Source organism: Chaetodon auriga, chromosome 14 (assembly GCF_051107435.1).
Source record: "Chaetodon auriga isolate fChaAug3 chromosome 14, fChaAug3.hap1, whole genome shotgun sequence".
NCBI classification, from domain to species: Eukaryota; Metazoa; Chordata; class Actinopteri; order Chaetodontiformes; family Chaetodontidae; genus Chaetodon; species Chaetodon auriga.
Genome location: NC_135087.1, coordinates 1916841 through 1940496, shown reverse-complemented (window position 1 = coordinate 1940496; position 23656 = coordinate 1916841). Strand labels below are relative to the sequence as shown.

Here is a 23656-nt window from a genome sequence, read left to right as displayed (position 1 = left end):
AGTGAAGCGACGTCAGTGAGAGGCGGTTAAAGGGCGCAGGACGTAATGAGGCCGCCGGCGTCGTATGTATAATTTATTGTGTTTGAGGCACGCTGAGAAAGACAAAGACCTCCTGAGCTGAGGGAAGATGAAGTATGAAAAACAAGTTAAGGACAAGTAAACAACAACAGACTTATTAAGAGAGGAAGAAGAAGAAGAAGAGAGGATGTGTGAAGGACAGAAAACAGGAGGGAGTGTCGGGTCAGAAGGCCTGGACGTGAGCTCCAGTCTCTGCTTCACTCCAAACCCTCGATAAAGGAGAGAACGAGCTTCTCCTCAGTCCCTGATTCCCCGTCAAACGTCTCCGTCCTGTCTCATAAATCTGGTTCATTTTCTCATGAACACTGACAGCTGGAGCACTTCAAGGTTTGGACGGACGTGAATCAGCGGGACAAAAGACGACATCAGAGATAACACGTCAAGAAGGCCGTGGACATGAAAACTGAAGGATCCGACAGCGAACTGCATCAACGAGGCGCTCTGAACGCACCACAGCTCGGATTTACCGCTCTGAGCGGGGATGTTGTCCCACAGAGAGCCGAGCCAAACCAAACCAGGAGAAAACACCTGAAAACAAAGCTGAAATAATCAAACTGACTGATGGAACAGAAATATTTCTTACCCGCTTGCGCAGGTTGCAGGTGAGGATGAGGTTTCGGGAGAAGGAGTTGGCGAAGGCGGTGTAAAACTCGAGCACTTTGAGCAGAGCCTCCCTCTTGATGACGTGCAGGTCGCAGTATGTCAGCGCTCGGACGTTAGCGCACGCGTGCGCCAGCGTGGTTTCCTTCCAGAAGACGTCGCCGAACACGTCGCCTTTACCTGAGGACGAACGGGAGGAGGACGCAGAGTTAGAGAAGAGTTTTAATAACTGATACGTCGAATGACTGATGAAGGCGACGCCTCAGCTGAGTCTGAAAGAATTCAGCAGTAATGACACATTTCCACAGATGTGACCAGGTTTCAGCCTCTGGGCCGGCGTCCAATCATGACCTGAGCTGCTTTAAACTGACCTGAGGTGCACAACATTCATTTCAGGTATAATCTCAGGTATGTAAAGCTGACATGAACACTCCATTAACAAACAGAAAATGACACAGCAACTTTATGATAGTTGATAAACTGTAATTTTTTCAGTAGAAATGTTGAACATTACCCACTTTCATCCCTTCAGCAGTGAGGATTTGCTGCTTTTCTTTGTCTTATACAACAGTAAACTGAACATATCTGAGTTTTGGACTGTCGGTCGGACAAAACTGGACATTTGAGGATGTCGTTTGTGGTTTTTGATGGATATTTTCAGCGTTTTCTGACATTTCATTGACCAAACTGTCAATGGATTAATCGTTAAAACAACAGACAGATTAATCAATGGTGAAAACTGCAGTTGTAGCTCCACAGATATAAGACACAGTTTAAAATATCAACCACCTGACCGTGCCCTCTGAAGCGGGCTTGATTCTGCCATCAGGAGGTGCGTTTAGGTGCTGTGAGACGACACGTTGAGCAGAACACTGAGGCTCCAACACAAACTGGTCCTCTGCAGTCTGACAGGAGGCGTCATAAAAGTATATCAAGTCAACACAGAGAGCTGTCTTGGACATCAGGGCTGTCTGTGTGCACTGCACAGCCAATCTCTCGGCGTCAGCTCGCGACGGATGTGTTTTTAATATTATCTCCATAAAGCCATATTTTCATACCTTAATAACATGTTTGTTCTCATCTACTGTGACAGCAACAAGACGACAGGAGGAGTGGAGCTAACTGAGACAGGAAGTCTGAGAAAAAAGGCTGAAAATTAAATCATTTTTAGAAGCTGTGATGGCAGAAGAAAAAAGGATCACTTCATACTGACAGCTGAGAACACGAGAGGCTGAGAGCAGGCAGCTCATTAATGAATTACAGGACGGTGCTGATGAGCTGCGCAGACATACGTTCACTGTAAATCATTAAAAATAAACCACCTGCATCTCCGCATAAGCCGCGCACTTTTTCTCCCCTTAGCAACAGCTTTACCTGGCCAAGTCCTTAGCAACCAGAGCTGCTGATTTCACCGTGTGCACCGCGAGCCGCTGCAGCCATTTCATCAGATTCAGATCCAACGTGATCCGAGTGGAACGAAAGGGAGGAAACACGCAGAGACACCGAAAAATACCCAAACAGATCTGACTCACAGCGGAGAGACGTCTCACTCTCCTCTGTCAATCAGTCACTGCTGGAAGTCTGGCTCACCGCTGTGAGGTAGAAACTACAGAGCACCAAAGATAAGATAAGATACGATAAGATAAGATACGATAAGATACGATAAGATACGATAAGATACGATAAGATACGATAAGATACGATAAGATAAGATAAGATAAGATAAGATAAGATAAGATAAGATAAGATAAGAGTCCATTTTTCTCTCATGAGCATAATCCATTATGTCATAAATACAGGTGTGCTCACACCTTCACCTGGTCCAGTCCATGTAGAACATAGAAGCAATAGTGTGTGCGTGTGCGTGTGTGTGTGTGCGTGTGTGTGTGTGTGTGTGTGTGTGTGTTACAGGGACACGGTCTAAAGAAAGCACAGTTTAAATAAAATACAGTTTTTACATGAGGATGTTTATTTTCTTGCAAAAACAGACAAAGTGAGGCGGTGCAGAGCTGAAAGCGCTGACCCCCCTCCTGCTGACCCCCTCCTGCTGACCCCCTCCTGCTAACCCCCTCCTGCTGACCCCCCTCCTGCTGACCCCCTCCTGCTGACCCCCCTCCTGCTGACCCCCTCCTGCTGACCCCCCTCCTGCTGACCCTCTCTCTCCTTCTGCAGCTTCAAACCCGCTGCAGCCACCTGGACACTTGACTTATCAACTGCCAGCATAAATTGTTGTTGTTAATGTTAATCGTGCGAGCAGATGAATGCATGTTTACAATGTGAGCGTCAGCAACAGTTGTTCTGATAATAATGAGAGGACGAACACTCATCATGAGAGTCAGATGTGTCCTGTGCCGTGAGAAGCTGCAGGAGGAGGTGATTTGAACAGGAAATAAAGGATTAACAGACTCCAAAAAGGCTTCATGAGCAGCGTGTCAGGCGGTGGTTCTGGACCACTCCTCCCTGCAGAGACCCAGTCGCACTCTGGCTGTGAGAGACACAAAAAGCCAAATCTGGGCTAATCAGGACTCGAATCTGTGTCAAACCTGCCACAAACATCAGCTCAGCATTTTTGTGACAGCTGACCCCGATAAGACGTGACGAAAAGCAGCGCACGCCGTCCACAGGCTGTCACAACACCCTGAGTAATGGACGGATGACGCTGCCAGCGCTCCGGCACAAAGTGCCCACAGAGAGCGTGAGCGAGTGGAGCTCGTCTCCACAGTCCCTCCTCTGCGCCCCGAGGGCCCCTTCCTCTCCGAACGCCCGACAGCGACTCAGGCAGCGGGACTCGCCTGGAATGAGCTCCCCAGAGATCCGCAGCTTCTCGCCAATTAGCCGAGTGAATGTGGACACGGTCACGCGGGCCAGGGGTTGGTGGAGGTGGCGGTTGAGTGCGACACTTACGGTGGGGTTAAAAACGACGGCGAGGACTGATTCGATTGGGTGGGTGGAGACGGACACATTAGCGCCGTGGCCCCTGTCGCCCGGCTTTGCGACGCTGCTGATTATTCACCCACAGCCGAAACCATGGCTGCTATTATTCTGCCCGACTGCTCGCAGGGACGAAGCGTTTGATGTCACACCACCACCGTCAGGAACACAACCCATCCTCCCACCCAAAAAACACGGATCAACAAACTGATTTCTAATCCTCTCACTAAACCTTTGGAGGGCACTGCAATGAGACACTCGTGAGGAATTAAAGTCCTATTGAAGAGATATTGAGGAAACCGCTCCAGCTCAGCCACGGATCCACTTTGAACATGATGAAAGGTCCATGTACTCACATGACACGCATGTACGAGCAGGTCCTGCTCTACTGTGTGGAGGCGGTTTGGTAGTGTAAAGATGAATTTCTCCTGAGGAAGATTAATAAAGGAATAATTCTTCTTCCAGAGCCCAGCTTCAACATATTCATAAACAGGTTATCAATAAGGTCCGATCAGTCCGAGCGCTCATGATCGGCCTGTTTGACCTTCAGTGTGTCGCCACGTTCTGCAGCCATGAACACGGTTGATGTATTATGCAGACATCAGGCCTCGTATTGCTCATTATTTGGCTTCGTCTTCCACTTTTCTTTCCATGTTTTGTATCCTGAATTCTCATATTTCCCACTGTTTTCATGTTAAAACACCGTCAGTGCTGCATTCAGCAGCAGGTCTGCTAAAGGTCTGATGACTGAAACATCGTCCGTGGACTTCTGACCTGACGTGTGAGGGAACGGATTCTTCATGTGTGTGCAGTTGAATGTGCACACATGTGAGTGTCTTTGTCTTTTTTCTGTGGATGTTTAGATCATCTTCACTCTTTAACGCACATTTATCCATCAGATTTACCATTTCATACTTGAAGCACGACGGCGTAACGCACCCTGGAGAGCATCGTGTGCACCAGAGCTTTGTGTCACCTCTGGGTTGGCGGTGGAAATGTCAGCGCCCATGCAGCGAATGTGGAAATAAATGTCGTGTCAACTCACAGGTGGGACCAGACGGAAGCGGTCAATATTTCTCAACTGCAAGCAATGACACTACTTAAAGCTCATTGTGTTCCATTTGTAATATACCTGCAGATGAAATGAATATTAATGGAGAGATGGAAGTGGTCCGTGGTGACAGCAGAGCACAGAGAGGCCGGAGAGACGCCCTGAGGAGGTGCATCAGTCGGGTTCGGGTACAGGTTTCAGCTCACGCTCCCACGCTCGTCTTCTCTAACAGAACCTGGTCTAGTTGTCTCACCACGTCGCGCCCTGCGTCCCTTTCAGTCCTCATGTGGACTACAGCGTGAAGGGCCGAGCTTTAAGTGTGTTTTTCTCATCTTTCAGTGTTTATCGTGACCTTGTGCTAACAGCTGCTGCAGATACAACAACAGATGTAAATTCCTCTTTACTTCATTTACTGCAGAGGTTTGTTTTTCCCATAATGCCCCGGTCCCCGGTGACACGATGCCACGCTCCTCTGATCCCACTGGAATCACACTGTGGTGCCATGTGGAGTCTTCGCAGCACACGAGCCGTTTAATGGGATGTTCGATGCCCGGAGAGACCCCTGTTTAAATCGATGGGTGTTATTCATACGTGCGTCGGTTTGAATGGACTCAGCTGGATGTTTCGTTTGTCGACATGAGGTCGGACTCGCAGTGAACATCCTGACGCATGTGGTGGTGACGCTGAAGGCGCTGCAGCCTGTATCCACCCATCAGCAGGAAAACAAATTGCCCGTGGGCGGCTGCGGACCCTCGCCTTTCTTTATCTCGCTCTGCAGCTCTGCAGACGTCGGCCCAGTCAGAGGCATCTCAGGCTGCTGCTTTCAGCTGCTGTGCTGATGCTGCTGTTACCAGTCAGACCATTATCCTGGGAAACTGGGTGGGTGGAGGTGCACAGCTGCTGTGACACTGCTGTCCACCGACAGCAGCATTAATGGTCCTTACTGTACTGTAAGTGCTCCCACTATTAACATCTGAAGCACCCTTTAGTGCTTTCAGTCTCTAGACAAATGTTGTTCCTGCCACAGATAAATGGTTACGGAGCAATATGCCAGAAACACTTTTAATATTTCCAGTTTTAGACACGATCAATGATTCATGAGTTCTGCTCAATATGTTCACTGAAGAAAAAGCAATAAAGAAGTTTAATGAGGCTCATTCTGTTCTCAACAAGAGGAACTCGATCTGCCGAAAAATCCCAACATGATCGGCGTGATATTAATCAGAAGCACTCGTGCTGATGAGGCCATCAATTAAGGTAATTGACGTATTAATTATGCTGCTCTGTCTAGTCTTCACAACATATGGGCAGTGTTTAGATGAGCTTAGAGCACGGAGGAGTTGTTTCCTAAACGAATGCAGCGCGGTCGGTCAGAACGTGGTCGCAGCACTAATTCGTGTCAATGAAGTGACAAATGACACGAGGACGGCGAGAAAAGAACAAAAGCCCTGAAAAATAACAGGAAGCTGCGTTCTTTCTTTCAAGATAAAATAAATAAAAAATAAAATAAGAAAATAAAACGGACCACAAACGGCTCCCGTCCTCAAACACAACTTCAGTCTTCTACTCATCCAGCCGGCAGACGACGTCTCAGCACATGAAGAGCGCTGAAATCCAGCTGCCTCTGTATCACATGACCCTCTCTGCGTCGACACTGAGTCCAAACAGGACGAAATCTAATTTTCCTTTAAACAACATCGAACAGCCGCCTCCTCCTGTTCAGACCTGAGCTCCGCTTTCAGCACAGCACGTCAGCTTCAACACGCTCCGTCTTCACAAAGTCACGCTCAAATCCATTTCAAGACGTGTTATCATCCATCATAGAGCCACTTATCCTTCAGAGGGGGGGCTGGGGCCAATCCCAGCTCAAACTGGGTGAGAACTGGAGTACACTGTGCGCAGGTCAGCGGTTCATCACAGAGCCAGACGTGTTAATGCCCAGATAATACATCCGCTGGTCATCCACATCCATGGCTTCCTAACAACTCTTGTTTTAACCTCTGAGGCTGTTAAAGGCTCCGGTTTCATTTGCACCCCCCCCCCCCCTCCCCCACAACGCTCATGAAAAGCAGCTCTGCCTTTAGAAATCTGACAAGTTTTAAGTCAGTTTTAATGTATTGTCTTCTAATGTTTTCCACGTGGACACCGGCCGGCCCTGACTCTCGTTGCGGATGTTGTAATGCGTCCCGATCGTCTGTGGTCTGAGGCTCATCTCCTCCTGCTCACTGCTGACGTATTGCTTGCTGGGCCAGAACATATTGCTGTGTGAATAGAAGGCCAGGCTACAATCCCTCCTCATAACCAAGCATGAATAATGGATTAAGAAATTAATCAGCTCATCATTTTGGCAAAACAAAAAAAAAAAGAGGGTGAGTGAATTTTCCCAGAGCTCCGGCAGAAATCATCAATAGATAATTCAGGCTAAAGGGCTGATGGGTAATCTGTTCCTCTCCTGCAAACAGAGCCGCAATTCAGCCACGTTCTGATAGAAGCAGGCGGCGACGTCGAGACAAAAGATATCAACTTTCAACAGATTAGACACGAGTGAAAGTGACTGGACGGTCTTCAGTTAACATGTTCTGGGCACTCAGGATGTTGGAGCTCCATGATCTCTAAACGGGGGTGCACACAGCTGATGTGCATGAGCTGCGCCGGCCTTAATGGAAGAAACCACGATGCCGGCGGGGACGACGGAGCTGTTCACCGTGTGCACGGATGAGGCTGCTGCCACACACCAAAATCTGAATGGAGATCAGACTTTTTTTATAGCTTTGGTACTTTCAATACAATCGAACGTATAATTAACAGAGATTTTATAGTTTTAAACACGGAGTATCGATACTTTTGGAACCTTAACATGTACCAAACGCAGTGCGGCTAAAAATGAACACTGGAAGTAAGTTTGTTCTGAGATTGGTGCTACAGCAAAGATCAAGGAGTCAGCAAAATAATCCCAGGTTTATCCTCTACAGACCATAACGATCTGTACGGAGGCCGTGAAGATGCAGGTCACAGTGTGGGAGAGATGGACTGATTCAGTTCATCTGAGGAAAATCTCTGTGATCAGTTTTTACTGAAGGCAGAGAAACAAATCAGAAGCAGAAGATTCACCTCAATCCACCACAAGCTGAGGAGGCTAACAGCTAAGCTAACGCTGCTCCACAGGCTGGATGAAAGATGCAGCTGTGCTACGTGATGAAGTCGATGTGCTTCGGTCTTACTTGCCGAGGTGGCCCAGGTGGCCCAGGTGGCCCAGGTGGCCGCGTGGTGCACAGCTGCCCACGGCTGGGAAATGTACACTTGAACCATCCCGAGCAGCATTTGGCAGATGGAGCAAACTCCATCCACTTGGTTTTAACTGGAGCTGAAAAACTCCATCTGTTTGTTTCTTCCAGAGATTTCAGCCAAAAAAAAAAAAAAATCCCCAATGATAGGACATTTTCACTGCTTTCCATTTCCAGTTTTAACATTCTCAGCCATTTGGTATCAGCAAAGTTTTGGTTTACAGTCCAGCCCTCAGAAAGTTTCACCAGCTGAGCCTCAAACCACATACTGGTCTGGTCTGCAGTGCGTCTACAGGAGGTCTGTGGTAAACCTGCAGCAGGTCTGCAGACCCGCTGTAGACCTGCAGCAGGTCTGCAGCAGGTCTGCGTTGGGTCTGCAGTGGGTCTGCAGCAGGGCTGTCTTGGTCTGTCGTCCGTCTGTCGTTGGTCTGTCGTTGGTCTGCAGCAGGTCTGCAGCGGGTCTGTCGTCGGTCTGTCGTCGATCTGTCGTTGGTCTGTCGTTGGTCTGTCGTTGGTCTGTCGTCCGTCTGTCGTCCGTCTGTCGTTGGTCTGTCGTCCGTCTGTCGTCCGTCTGTCGTTGGTCTGTCGTCCGTCTGTCGTCGGTCTGTCGTTGGTCTGTCGTCCGTCTGTCTCGCTGCATTAACGGCGTCCTGACTGTTTTCCAGCCTCCAGAATCAGGATCTTTTTAATCAAGCCTCATCTCCTGACATCTACATCACTGACTGAGATCTACTCTCACGGTTAGACCTCAGAGCTGCCGCTGAACGAGTTTGGTTCAGGACACTGTAAGCCTGGTGCATGATGGGAAATGAGAGGGTTATTACTTCTGAGTATTTACTGGAGCTGCCATAGTATTGCCTTGTTACTGTGGGAGAAATATTGTTTTTCTGTGTTCACGTGTATGTGCTCGCTCATCTGCACTTGTATGAGATGTTATGTTTGTGTGTGTGTGTGTGTGTGTGTGTGTGTGTGTGCATTTAGATATATTATTGTCTCCCAAGAGGAAACTCATTTTCACAGCCTGTACATGGAGACATTAAAGAACCATAATAAAAAAAATACACACTGGCATTCGTATATGTGCCTCTGCTGCTCGAGTGTGTGTGTGTGTGTGTGTGTGTGTGTGTGTGTGTGTGTGTGTGTGTGTGTGTGTGTGTGTGTGTGTGTGTGTCCACCTGATGACATTGGACACTAATGAGAGCAGAGTGTGTTACAGCCTCAGGGAGCAGCCTGGGGAAATCAGTGGCTTTCAAACCGCAGCCAGCACGCGCTGCATCCTCCTCCTCCTCCTCCTCCTCCTCCTCCTCTCTTCCTCCATTCTCGGCTTACTTTCCTTCTTTTCTCTCATCTTTGATTCTCTCTGAAATTCTCTCGATGTGTTCCTCCATCAAAGCTCCATCTTTCTAACCTCTCCCTTCTTTGCATCCCTCTTTTTTTCATCCTCCCATCTTGGTCATCACTTCCACTCCTCCTTCCTCTTTGTCCTTCTTCTAATCCTCTGCTCCTTCATCCTCATGTCCTTGTCTCCTTCCCACACTTCACTCCTCTGTCCATTCTCCTCTTCCTCTCTTTCTCCATCTATTCTCTCTCAGACACCAGACTAAGATGAAAATAAAAAATATAACTATAAACCACAGTGTAGAAATCGTCTTCGTCGTCCTGATCGCTGCACGTTCTGATGAAAACCAAGATGAACTGCATGTTCATCTCCAGAAAATCCTCTTCTTTATGGTTTCAATCAGACATGTTCTGGAAACTGCAGCAGCTCTGCTCCATGTCGTTCCTCCAGATCAGTGGTTCTAAAAGGGGTCTTTGGGGGTTCCGAGGGGTCCCCGGCAGAAAGGGGATCATTTATTTGTGACTGCTCCTGCAGGTAAACATCTAAAGCAGAATTCTTACCTGATGGACCCTGGAACAAAACCTGAATCGGCGTCTTTGATGTGAAACAGCAGCTCATCACAAACTCCAGCATGAACCGCGGTGACGTGATCAACGTGGTTCTACCTCTCATCGGTCTTTTTCTGTCTTTTCCTGCTTTCTGTGTCTCAACGTGAGCTCTGCCGCCGGCAGAACTTCCTCTTATTCTCAGCACAGGAGAAAGAGAAGGTGGAAGAAAAGAAAACGTGGCGGCTGTTGCAGGAAAAGGAAAGTTTACAGAGGAGTGATTTTTAGAACGAAGCCTCCTTTTCATGCTGCGAACAGACGAACCTCGAACCTGCCTGCTCCTCACCTCCGTCCCTCTCTCCCTCCCCCCTCTCTCCCTCCGTCCCTCCAAACTGCAGCTGTAAACATTGTTGTTAAGCACTGGAACATGTTTCTGGTTGCTATGCAACATAAAGTTTAACAACAACTCGCCAGCTATCCAATTAGCGTCATCGTCGTTACCGAAAATGGAGCCTGTGGACCCAAAGAGTCCTTGAGAGCTTTTCGAGGGTTCACAGAGAACAAGCGGCCGTGTCGCTGACGACTGCTGGCTCACAGACTTTGCTCTTCGCTCTGTCAGCCGGCCTGTCTCTCAGCCAGCTGAGGAAAAACCTTTTAACTTTCAATGAATTCTCCAATAAGATCTGCAGCGTGAATGACGGATGAACGCCACATCATCCAGAGGTGAGTTTAAACAACACAGAGAGTCTACAGACATGCGAGCGTCGCTGCGAGGCTGCACTCACACACAGCAGCACTTTGAGCTAAATGCTAACATTAGCGTGCTAGCACTCACGGCTCGGTCTCCGTCTTAGTTTAGCTTTTCAGCATGACAACATTTGTTAAATCCCACAGACGAAGCGCAAAGTGCAGCTGAGGCTGATGGGAGTGTGATTGAGTCAGTGTGCCGACGGAGGGATTGATAAGAACTGATGGTGTTTTAATGAAATAAATGAAGCCTGTGCTCTAATACAGACACACTTGAGCAGGTTGATGGTAAAAAAAAAAAAAACAACACTTGGACGTGAAAAAGTGTTTTTGTGAAGCTCAAATTTCCCTCTGAAGACCAGATGTGGCCTCTGGTGCTTTAGCTAAACACTCCTCACCAGGAGCCTCCTCCTCCTCCTCCTCCTGCAGGAGGTGATGAGTTTCTCTGTGGGACACTGACATCGAGCCCTGAACAAGCCCAATGAAGTCAAAGTGGATGAAACACATCAGTTATGTGGCGAAAACGAGCAGAAATGTTGACGAAGCTTTGCTGGTTGCCGTCCTCAGCGTGATGAAGGGATTCATCAAACATCTAATATGCTCTTTATGAACCTCTGACTGCAGCCTCATCTGCCTCAGTGTCCTAATGAAGTTAAGGAAATGAGGAAGCAGCACAAATGGAGAGGCTGCTGAGGCGGCAGAGACGCTCCGTCATGCTTTTGCTCTGCATCACCTCCACTCGTCCGTCCTCTCGTCCACACCGTGTCTCCCACTTCTGCCTCGTCCACCAGCATTTCTTCTGTTCTGACGTGTTTCCTTCCTTCTCTTCCTCTCCACGTTCTCCCATGTTGTGCGTTCTTACTTTGTTCAGCATGAACTGCAGCTGCAACACATTCCCACTATCTGCTGCAGAGGGCACGCAGCTCTAACGTAATGGATCACTATCTGGCATGCCTGCAGCAGGATCACAGATCATAATCTGGCTCCAGTCCGGGGCTGCAGCAGCGTCTGTGCCTGCAAACCTGGATCCCAATCTTCCATAATAATGTAAACTTGATTTATTATTGATGATACTGCCTATCTACAATGAAAAAGAAAGAAAAATCTTTGCAATTTATTTTTTTTTTTTTTACCAGTAATCTACTTCAAAAATAAATGGGTTTGTCATTTTTTTGAAATCAGATGAACTAAAACCTTTATTTCAGTGAAGTGCAGGAGGCAGCAGTGCTGTGATGAAGAGGAGAGGAAGACCACGAGCTCATGGAGACAAAGCACGTCTGTTTGTTCTTCAGCTGCAAACATTTTGGGACCTATGGGGACATTTTTTATTTTATATAAACATTCTAATAACATTGAAATCACTGCCTTCAGTATGATGTCAAAGCGGCTGCTTTGCTGACGGCCTTTTATTGTCTGATCTTTCTTTCATTATGAATTAGGGACTTTTTGGCTCATTGCCGGCAGTTGGTGGACTAATCTACAACCATCCTCAGGACGGACTGGACCTCTTCCACTGCTGAGTGATGTTAGGTGCATGAATTCCTTCATATTCAGAAGTCCGGATGGGAATCTTTGGACGATCGCTGTGTATGATATGATTCACTGAGAGCAAACAGCAGACAGACGCAGCTCAAGACCAGCTGGTGAAGCACTGAGCAGCTAAAGAGCAGACATGTTTCTCAGGAGCTGGTGGAGACCAAACCAGAGCTCACAGGGGAGTGAAGCTGAGCAAACACCAGTGTAAGACAGTACTGCATCAGGGCCAGAAACAGACGAAGGCAGCTCTGAGGAGGCAGAGAAACACTGATGCAAACAAAAGTTTGAACGCTGCCCGTATTTTAGATCCAAGGAAAATGCCAGCTTTCTCCAGATGAGGATCTATTTTTTTCACCTCTCCTCCTGCTTTAAGGGATCCTGTCGTCAGGGGCCGTCAGACTGACTGACTCTGTTGTGGGTAAGTGAAGTGTGTTTGTGTGAGTAACAGTGAAACCTCCACATCAAATGATCTCAACAATTCACTCTGCGTTGGCTTTGCGCTGTAATAATCCTTCCTGCTCGTTATTGGCTGTCAGTGCACGCTCAGCTGGGGTCTGCTGATGGTTATGAGAATGTGTACTCCCCCGGCTGCTGCAGCCATTTCCACCATCAGCCTATCTGTGCTCGTCTCAATGAAAAGCACCTCCCCGACATCATCTCTGTTAGCATCTTACTCTTCGTTTGCGGTCCCCTCTTTCTTCTCCTTCTCATGAATATTACAGTGCGAGGCTGCAGACAGCGATACGCGCAGCAGCGGTTAAGAGTCTGACAGATTGTGTTGAACCCTTGAAAGTCAGAGACGACGTCAGTTTTTAATGCGACGATCGAAGTGACTCAGCCTTCGAGTGTTGGTTCCTTCGCTTTCTGTTTGAACGGCGTTTACGTTTTCAGAGAAACAGAGAGCATAAAAACGTGTGAGTGACTTCACTTCAGGTGAAGCGTTACGTGTCTTTCTGTATGCGCACAAAGTTTTCTGACCTGCTGAAATTATCAAAACACTTCAAAATTGGAAAAGGTCAGAAATGCGTCACCATCAAGCAGAGCCAAAAGCCCATAAACACGGCAGCTTTTCTCGCTTTGTGGAGCTAAAACGCATTAGAGTGTCGGCTGGATGAGCTCCTCTCGGACAGCTGAAACCCAGAGGATGATGGAACCCAAGTCTTTGTTTGACTGTTCGGCTGTTTCTCTGCGGCTTCACTGCGACAGGTTTCATTCGTCCGACGCTCTCCTCTCCTCCCTCTGACATGAAGCTCTTCACCAGCTGCTGCGACACATGTACATCATGTTTTTATGATTCTTTGATTCCAGTATGAATCAGTGATTTATGTGATGTTATTGTGTGCTTTTACAGCAACACTTCAACTTACCAGACTTTATGTTTTTTATCTTTCTCTTATTTTCCACTGTAGATGTTTTGATTCTGCGTATTAACCAGTGATGAAGAGGAGGCTGACTCTTCCTCCACAGCGTGAAATTCACACTAGGGCTGCAGTGAACTAATTTTATCTTTAAAAGGTCAGAAAATGGTGGGAAAAAAAATCCAGCATCAAATGTCTTGTTTTGTCCAACCAGGAGTCAAAAACTCAAAGTTATTAACACATAAAAGGGAGAAAAGGCTGCAAATCCTCACATCTGAGAGGAGTTTTCACGTGAACGAGGACAAACGCTGCTTTGATTGGAAACGGCTCTTTCTCCTGACCACATACCTAAGATGGCGATGACCTCATCGTCCTGGATGACCTCCAGTGACCCCGACACAACGAAACACAGGGTGTCGACGCTTTCCCCGGCGTGGAAGATGAGGTCTCCGGGGGCGCAGTGGGTGGTCTGAAACTCCACCGCCAGCGAGCGCAGGCAGCCGTCACTGGCCAATCGGAACGCAGGATGTTCGTTGAACACCTGAGCAAGAAGGCAGGAAGTCGATGGTGATGATTTGTTGTTTTTTAGTTGTTGTTTTTAAACTTAAAACCATCAACTTTAAAACACAGAGAGCGTCTTTCCAGAAATATATCAGAAGAAGAAAAGCTTGAAAGCTCCTGAACAAGTTAGCAGGTGGAGCTTTAGTGAGACAGTTATGTTGTTGTTTTACCTGTAGAGAGTTCAGTGGTCCGGTTTAGAAGTGATTTTGGTGCACAGATACCTCAACAACTACCAAACCTGTTCGTGCTCTCCAGAGGGTGAAGCCTTTCGGGTTTGGAACAGGACACCTTATTCTTTAGTGCTGCTTGCCTGATAAACTTTTCAGTTGCTCCTGTGAGCCTCTAAATTGTCAGTATGAAATTGTTATTCCGAGTATGAGCTGAAGTATATTGTCTTTTCTTCACACTGCTTCATTTTAAATTTGTGACAGCAGTCCAGATTCTTATTTTCCTCTCTGCAGAAGAAATTATTTGCTGGTATCCATTCATATGTGCAAAATGAAAAACAGCTTCCACACAATGAGATAATCCATCACAGTAACAGTGAAGCCTTTATTTGGTTTGCTCCTTATTTCACTGAGATGAGTTCAGTGTTTTCATATCAGCGTTTTGTGTCAATCAAGTGAAGCTCTCAGGAAATAATCATCAGGAAATAATCCTTCCAAACCATGTTGCCTCACCACGTCACTGTCGCTGTTTTCAGTGTTTGTGTGTGTGTGTGTGTGTGTGTGTGTGTGTTGGGGGGGGGGGGGGGGGGCAGTTGGCTCTCTGTCAGCAGGCCTAAACTGCAGCATGACGTGACTCAAGTCTTTGAAGTTTGGGGTCTGCAAACCCCGAAATCTCCGGTGTGACACTGACTGCCTGTTTGTATTAACAGCATAATGCAGTAACTTTAACAGGAGAGAAGACCAAAACTAGGATTCAGATGTATAATATGAGTAATTATGATTCCTAATATTATTTATCAAAAAGATGGAATTTGAAATACAGACCTGCGTGTGATACAAGCCTGCTTCAAATAAAGGCCTGGTACCTTCTGCTGTTCAGGTAAATAAAGTCTTCCACTCCACAGTATTTGAGGAAATATGATGCTTAAAGGGTGAAAATCGGATTTAGTTTTACCAATTATGGACAAAGTGTCTTTTTTTAATTACATAGGGGAACTATGGTACTTTGTGAACACTGCATTTTCATTTTTTTGCTCCATTTTTCCCTCACCTTTGAATCGTATGCAGTCATTTATGGTAGATTTTGCCTTCTGGCAAAAGATGTACAATCAGAAAAATCAGGTTGCAGAACCAAACCAAATCCCTACAATCTGCTTCTTTTGAAACATCAACTTATTTTAGGGGATATTTTTCAAAACAGGAGAGCCTGGAGCGCCGTCGCCTCGGCCTCGACCCCCTGAAAGGATCTACCTCGACGGTCTTGTTCTAACTTTGAAAACAGGTCCGGTCTAAACGCCCTTGTTGAAATGCACTTTATTTACCTTCTAGAAAGGGAGATACTTGAAGCATCATAAGAGCCACCTGCTCTGAATGACAAGATTAATTCTCATAACTCTGAGAATTTGTCATTGGAGACGGTTGTTAGAGCACAGTTACACAAGCGAAGGTGTCCTTTATTCACTGCCAGTTCAGTCATTAGAGTCTGCCAAAGTTTTGGGACCCGTATCAGTCGTGTCAAGTGATGCCCAGGAGCTTCGCACTGAGCCCACCTAGCCTGCATTTGGTTATGTAATACGTGCACCAAGGACTGGTGCTCAGAGTATTCAGTGCAGAGAAATGAATGTCCTAGTCCTGAAATCTAAAAATCAGTCTGTGTGGGTTTTTTGGCCAATTCAGGTGTTTGGAGAATGTTCTTGCAGCCAAGGGCAGACATTTTTGTCTTCATGAGGACATTGTCGGGTTGAGTGTTATGTTGGTAAGTAAGTACTTACATTCTGCTATTAAAAACACGTTAGAAAGGAGGAATGATGAAAGGTGCAGTTTTTGGATATTTTTCAGATTTTCTTTCAGTTTTTGCTCCATCTTTGTTAAAAGCCGTACAGCAAATCCATTAAAAAAGCCACGGCGAGCTTGTCCTGGTAATGTCCTTTTTACTTTTCTTTTTCTTTCGTCTCATCTTTTGCAGTCAAAAAAAACCTTATGCCATCAGAGGAATGACGTGAAGGTCTACACACAGAGTGTCAGAGTGTGAGCCGACAGCATTATGACTCCAACACACAGAAATCACAGTGTTTCATTTTTATACAGTAAACAATATTTTGCTGCTGCGATACAACAAACCATCAAAACATACCTTCCTGTTGAGGTGGACACAGATGTCGGCTCGCATGTCCTTGGGACAGATTGATAAGACCTGGAAGACACAGAGACACGGTCACGCTGCCGTTTACAGAAAGTTTGGCATCGCGAAGGCAAAAACTGACAACTGCTAAAGAGGAGAGCATTAATTCATTTTCCTCTCCCTGCCCAGGTTTCCCTCTGAGGATTCAACCCAGCAAACACATTCACAAACAGTGTTTGATGGTGGTCTGTTGGCAGGTTTGAGGGAAGGGAATGAGGATGTATTTCACTCTATTCGATTCTCTTTGTCAAGTTGTTTTGGACTTTGGCAATCCTTCACATCCCCCAAAAGTCTCCTTTCTGTGGTTCTGTCTACAGTACAGGGAGGTCAGAGTCGGCCACAGCGCAGCCTTGACCCGTCATAATGCCTATCGAAGTCCTGGAAGGTGAAATATCTCATGGAAGTTTGAGCTTTCAGTCGTTCAAACTCGTTACTGACAGAATGTTGGAAGTACAAGCTGACGGATGGAAAGCCGTCTTTGTGGTGACCTTAAAGGCAGAACAAACTTCACCAGGCTGGTGTACAATGACAAAAAACTGAATGTACTTTGAAAAGGGGAGGGGTGACCTGTACTATAATCAATGCAAACCTTGTAAAATCAAAGCCTTGGAGCATCAACTGGTATGCAGAGATACCAAACATAAGACAGTATCGCCTCCGACCACTGAGTGCCTTTGGCTGAGGAAGATGAGTAAGAAATTGTGTAAAAGGAAATCAAGTTTTTTGTCACTTTACACTGGTCTGACCCACCAATCATCTCCTCTGTCAGCAAACATTCATCCTGTATATACCTGCAGGAGTTGCCGTTGCGCTCCAACACTGTAGTGGGCGCTGTGGAGCGTCCTGCAGCCAGCACAGTGCAGGGTCAGCAGGAAAAGTGTGTTTGTGTTGCTCGTCAGAATTCTGGCTACCTGAATGCTGGTGTTTGGAAGACGAGGCGACGACGCTAACACTTAATTAACGCTTTTATCCAAACACTTTACACGCGTTCGCGCACACGCCCATGCTGGCTGACCATCGGGAACAATTTGGCGTTCAGTGTCTCGCCAAGGACACTTTGGCAATGTGGATGTGGACAAGAGGAGGTGAGGACTGAACCACCCACCATGTGATGAGTGGACGACCTGGTGCAGAGCCAGAGTCCCTCCAACCAACACAACAAGCCTCATCGAGGGTCCAACAACCATCCAATGGGCCTTAGTCACCAAACAACTACCTCCAATTTGTTAAATGTTAAATTTGTAAATTAATTATGGTGGAGTGTCATCACAGGGGAGGGGACGTCTGCCTCCTCAGTTACCCACCCAGCTTTCCCGCATGTTACTATCTGTGTATCACTGCAGTTTACAAATTCAAGCTTATTTAGTTGGTGCATTCGTTAACACCCTCTGGATCCCTCTGGAGTCTGCCGAAAAGCCTAAACTGTGAATTGTAAGCGCTTTGTCCAGCTCATTACACAGATTCTGAAATCGAGCCTAATTAACTGAAGCATTTAGGTAAAACAACATATCTCATCCTCAACAATCGTGCTGTGTTAAATATTAACAACATCGACAGAGGGGAAGACAAATAAACCATCTGAAAGCTCTGCAACATCAAAACACAACAGCCTCTGAAAGCATCTCTGCTCTGTTTAAAGTGGGAGATATTAGTGGTGCTGAGACGCCTTTGGGAGCCTCCGGTCTTTTTTGGGTGTGTGCTCGTATAAACAGCTGACTGTGTACCGTGTAACGGCTCCCAAAGTGACAAAACACATCCACTAATTGGCCCCAGCTCTGACTGTGAGGTATTTATAGTGAGGGCAGACTCGCCTTATGTCTCTTCAGGAGTGTACAATTATCTCAGCAGAAACTTGGACAATGGGATTGATGAGGACGAGGAGGAAGATGATCGGAAGAGATAAAAAGAAAGAGAGCATGAAGGTCAAACAGAAAATGCTGATAAATTAAATTAAGGGAGACAAAGAGGGGCGAGTCCCATCCAAACAGGGAAAATAAGAGGAGATTATATGAAATAATGGATTAACCCGGTGACCTCGCCAGCTCCACGCGGTGCCTTTCTGTTGGAGGACAAAATGAGTAAAACCATCAAACACCTTTCAGCCATCTGAGGTCATGATTTGTCAGTTCAGCAAAGAAAACCTTGACATCTGCACTGAAATTGAAATCACATTACTAATGTTCCTCCAGAGGAAACCGAGCCAGAAATCAAAGAGAATTTAAGGCTGCACGAACCGCCTTTGATTTGGAGGAGTGCGATCAAGTCTGCCTTCGCCAAACTGCGAGAGATGATTTGTGACAGACTCTTAACTTTACGTGGCAGATTAACGTTTGATTACAATAATCAGTGTTTAACACAGTTATTACAGCCCGCCCCATGTCCCCAGGTGATCTCAGACCTGCCTGATAAAGAAGGTCCAAAGGGAGAAAGAAAAGATGCCGAAGCTGTTTTTAATCTGACATAAAAAAGAAAAAAAAACACATTTTGATGCGTTTGCTTCCTTGAATTCTTGACTGCGGCTCAGCCCTGAAGGCTGCTGCTGCTGCAGGTGATGCATGGCTTCATAAGTGGCTCCGCACTTCACACGTGAGGAGTCTGTGGTGTGTTTGGGTGCAGATCAGAGCTCAGGAAACAGATTGTGAAGAGATAAATCCTCTCAGTGGATTGATAAACACACAGCACGGAGGCATAAACTGTGCACGTTGTTCAATATTCATTTTGAGCAATAATTCAACAGTTGAGAAACGGACGTGCTGGGCCGCGCTGCACGGCTTTATCGGCCTCATTAACGCTGCATTAAATCAAACTACATGTTTAAATGATCAGATCCATCCTCTGACAATTCCAATAAAGTTTTAATTCAAACAAGATGGCTTCGACCTCAGTGGGACGGGCGTTGTTTCTGCCAACCTGCTTGATCAGGTTTTAACAGAAGTGAACTTCATTTTCTGAGCTGTGATGTGAACTTGATGTTTTCTTTTACTGGTGACTGATGCAGGCCTGATGCAGAGGGGACGGCGCCTCTCATCTGATTCTGATTTCATTCTAGCCATGGTGGTTCGTCTATGATAAAAAACGACGACTTTTCTGTGGACAGAATGATTAAAATGACCGTAATTAGTTAACTAAATGTAATTTAAAGGCATCAAAGCTGCCCAGTGATACAGCAGCAGCGTTAGAGCTCGGAGCACTTCAGTTCACTCACTCGAAACGCGACCATCAGTCACACTAACCCTTCTTCATCATAACAGAACACAACACAGGAGTCCAAACTGTGCGTGTGAGCGGCTTGATGTGTTCGGGTACAGTGGGTCAGAAGTTCACCACCCAGCATGTGTTTGGCTAAATGAGGCTGTAACAGTGTGTGACTGCTGACTGCCTCTCAGGCATCGTGTGGGTCTCCTTCTTTTTTCTCTTTCTTTTCACTGGTTTTGCTGTGTGTGATGATTTGTTTAAGGCTTCTTTGTGTCTTTGTGACACGGCCGTCTTGTTAAGTGTGCTGAACAGATTTAGTATTTTGTACAGTTGAATGTGTAGCTACAGCGTCCAGAAGTGTCTCCTTTTAGATTCTGTGACTTGATGGTTGTTTGGTCTGTTTTTATTGTTTCACTGCAGCCCAAATTCAGATGAATCAAAGGACATTATGTCCAGAACACTGTGATGGTGAACAAATCCTCAGATATCACGTCAGGCACTGACACCCTACCTCGCCTCGACCTGACCTTTGACCTCTCGGTCTCACCTTCTCCGTGTCGATGCCTTTGGACATGGACCAGGTGGAGACGATGTAGTCCATCACCCGCTCGCTCAGCCCCTTGGGAACCTGGTAGAGCTTCAGGAAGTCCCTGACGTTGTTGAGCATCTCGTGGTAGCGGTTGGTGTTGGCGTACATCTGCTGGAAGATGGTGGTCACGTTTCCAAAGATGGTGGCGTAGAGCAGCGCTAGAGAGGAAGACAGAGGAAGAGGAGAGGGATGAAGTACATCAAACCCAACGCGCACACGCACACACACGCACGCACGCACGCACACACACACACACACACACACACTTGTCCTCATGTCTTTCTTTGTGTGAGGTTCTCAATAACACACAGTTCATTAAAACATGTCATGAAAGCAATTATTTTTGACTGGAGTAGAATATCCACTTACACTCTGTAACACTCTCACACACTCACACACAAACTCTCTCACACACACACACACACACACACACACACACACACACCCTAAAACTGGCAGTCTAACTTTCATTTTTCTCCAGTAAATTTCTTCTTTGTGAAGAGTAAATTTGTGAAGCACTTAACACGAGTCTGCCTCGTGATCAGTCGATAACTGAGCTCCTGAAGACCTTTAATGTGAGTGAGTGAGAAACTAATCACAAGCTGGAGAAACCCTGCAGGCACCAATCACACAGACAGATAGAGCCTGTATTTACACTGCAGAGTGCAGACAGTACACGATGAAGAGGAGCAGAACATCGTAGCTCAACATATCGACCATCTTCAACACCCTCACAATAACCATGCAGCATGTATGTATCAATATCAGTATCAATCACCCAGTACATTGAAGTTTGAAGCTCCACTTTCTGTAAACTTCTCATGAAGGTCACACGATGTGGCTGAAAGCTTCAGTAAATGTCCACTGAGTTGGACCTCATAGTCAAAATCCAAACAGCTGCCTACAAACACCTTCGCGATGATCCCAAACGCCATCACAATCACCTGGAAACACCCGAACAATCACCCGGAAACACCCGAACAATCACCCGGAAACACCCGAACAATCACCCGGAAACACCCGAACAATCACCCGGAAACACCCGAACAATCACCCGGAAACACCCGAACAATCACCCGGTAACCACCAAAGTCCCGTCGGTCTCCAAGAAAACCACCTACGGTCTACACGGACGCCTTGGCAGCACACCCAAAAACAAGACACACCATCAATATATCAGCAAACAACCGACACCTGTTCAGAAAGTCACGTTCATGCAACCAGCTTCAGAAAACTTTTCTCCTTCACTTCAACCAATCACCCAGCAGATCAGGCTCTTTCTTCTCAACATGCGTCATTTCTTTCGCTAAAGGTCCAAGATCTGACGCATTTAAAACGACAAACCTTAGACGAGGAGGAGGAGGGAGGCTGTGAGAGTGGCAGCTGTGATGTAATTAACACCTGATAAGCTGAGGTGAAGCAGGAAAAAGATGGCGGTTATAAAACAAACACGCGTGACGTCTCCCGCTGGATGACAGGCCGTCTTAATGGTGGCTTTTAATCCTGAGGAGGCGTTCGACGCAGGAGTTTTACCGCTTTCCAACTCGAAGCCATTGAGCTGTCGGCCTGCTCTGTACCCTGCTGCTGCCACTCCACTGTTTCCATAGAGACCTCACTCGAAATAGTTCTTCCTCTCCTTTCCCCTTCGCCTCCTCCTCCTCCCAGCCAATAAAAATGACAAAAGAAAGAGAAGAAATGACAAGTTTAAAGACTTTCTGTGTCGAAAATGGGGATGGGTGGGAGGTGAAGGGCTCCGGTGATGGAGAGGCGGGGATAAGAGAAAGTGTTGTACAAGTGGGCTGCGTGAGGAAGAGGAAGAGCCGGAAAGAAAGCAAGACGGGAACGTTGGACGAGCTTTGAAAGTGACTGTGTGTTTGAGATAAGGTGAGTACATGGAAAAAAGGAAGGAAACAAAAGAAAGACGACCAAGACGACACCGAACGCCGACAGACGAGTGTGTTCTCAACCCACAGAAGCAACGAGAGTCAGAAACAAAGACGACCAGGATTCAAAGACACAGAGAAAGAGAGAGTGTTTGGATGAGAGACAAACGGAAAGTGTAGGGTGTCATCGTTCCAGGACCCTCCAGGACCCTCCAGGACCCCGTCAGCTGATAAAGACAGACTCTAGTTCTGAGCTGGGACTGAAAGACCACAGACACAGCTCTCACTTCCACCGAACACAAGAAGCCTAATTGGGCGCCTTTGTGGCTCAGCGGTTGGCCAACGTCACCTCAGCTCAAAGAACGGCCGAGGTTTGACCCCCTGGAAGTTCCAGACCCTTTGACAAATCATCCTCCGGTTTGGTTCATTTATCCAGGTGAGAGGGAGGTGAATGTTGGTGGCAAAAACCACACGGTCCTCTAACGAGGGAAGTCTGGAGTTATCTCAAAACAAAAGGTTTTCTCTCGAATCCGAGCATGCTGGGTTCAAATTAAAGCTGTGGGAAAGAATGGGGAGCAAATTAAGTACAAACTCAGAACTGCAGAGGTGGGCCAGATTAGGTGGAAAGCTAATTAGCAGCATGAGACGAGTGACAGAGCTCACCCACCGTTTCAGAGGCAGCATAAACAGGAGGAATATTTAAGGCAAGCGTCTCCTCTTGTAGTCTCCACTGAGCGCGCGTCACATGTCCAAGGACAGAGCTCACCTGAGGCTCGTTTCACCTCCTCCTTTGCATTTCTAATGCAGCACAACGACAGCTAACTGAGTTTCTGTTGATTCAGCATTGATTTACTTTGCTCACGTGCGCTGGGAGCCTGAATAAATCAAAATCAACGCGTAAAAGTTTCCACAGTCGATGGAGATTGATGATGTTTGTCTTGTATCACGTGTGTTGAAGCCGTGATGCTTCATATTTATGATGAAGACGTGGATGTGAAGTCCAAACAGAGCTATGGAGGAAAGACTACAGCTACTGAGCTCGCATGTAAACACACTGACACGACATACTGTTTACTTATTTATCATTTCTTGTTTTTTCACCTGTGCTTCTCACTGTTAGACTATCCATTATGCTGCTGCAACACTGCGGATTCACTGTGGGACAAATCCAGGATTATCTTATCTTAAATCCATTGGGATTGGGCAACTATAAAAACTTTTAAACCAGATTGATTTTAAGACAAATATCAGATCAAAGCGGTCATATACATAGGAGAACCTACACTAGTCGCAAAACTGACGAATCCGTGAGCCATGAACGCCACACAGCCGAGGCCAAAGCAGCAGAAAGAACATGTCCTGAGGTGTAAATGGAAACCTCATCCAATCACACGTACAGGTGTGATTCTGAGCACGGTGCACATGTTGAACGGTTCTCAAAGGTTATATCTAGAACTGCTGCCACCGATGGGATCCCGATGGTACCGACTTCACTCTGCATCAGTGTACAAACTGTTTCGACGGGTCAATCAAAGAACTCGGGCGACAGTTGATAGCTGTCATTTCAATACTATATCTGAGACGTGATGCGTCCCCCGTGGCTCCATGAC

General features: G+C 46.7%; 1 protein-coding gene across 1 annotated transcript in view; it reads right to left on the bottom strand.

Moving 5' to 3' along the window:
- Positions 1-23656, bottom strand: part of kcnh5b (potassium voltage-gated channel, subfamily H (eag-related), member 5b) — a 115760-nt gene that overhangs the window by 26265 nt on the left and 65839 nt on the right. Inside the window, exons 9-12 of the mRNA XM_076748010.1 lie at positions 20122-20321; positions 16332-16391; positions 13818-14010; positions 662-858 (exon numbers count right to left, since the gene is read on the bottom strand). Of these exons, the coding sequence (XP_076604125.1) occupies positions 662-858; positions 13818-14010; positions 16332-16391; positions 20122-20321 (650 nt within the window). The remainder of the gene's footprint in view (positions 1-661; positions 859-13817; positions 14011-16331; positions 16392-20121; positions 20322-23656) is intronic.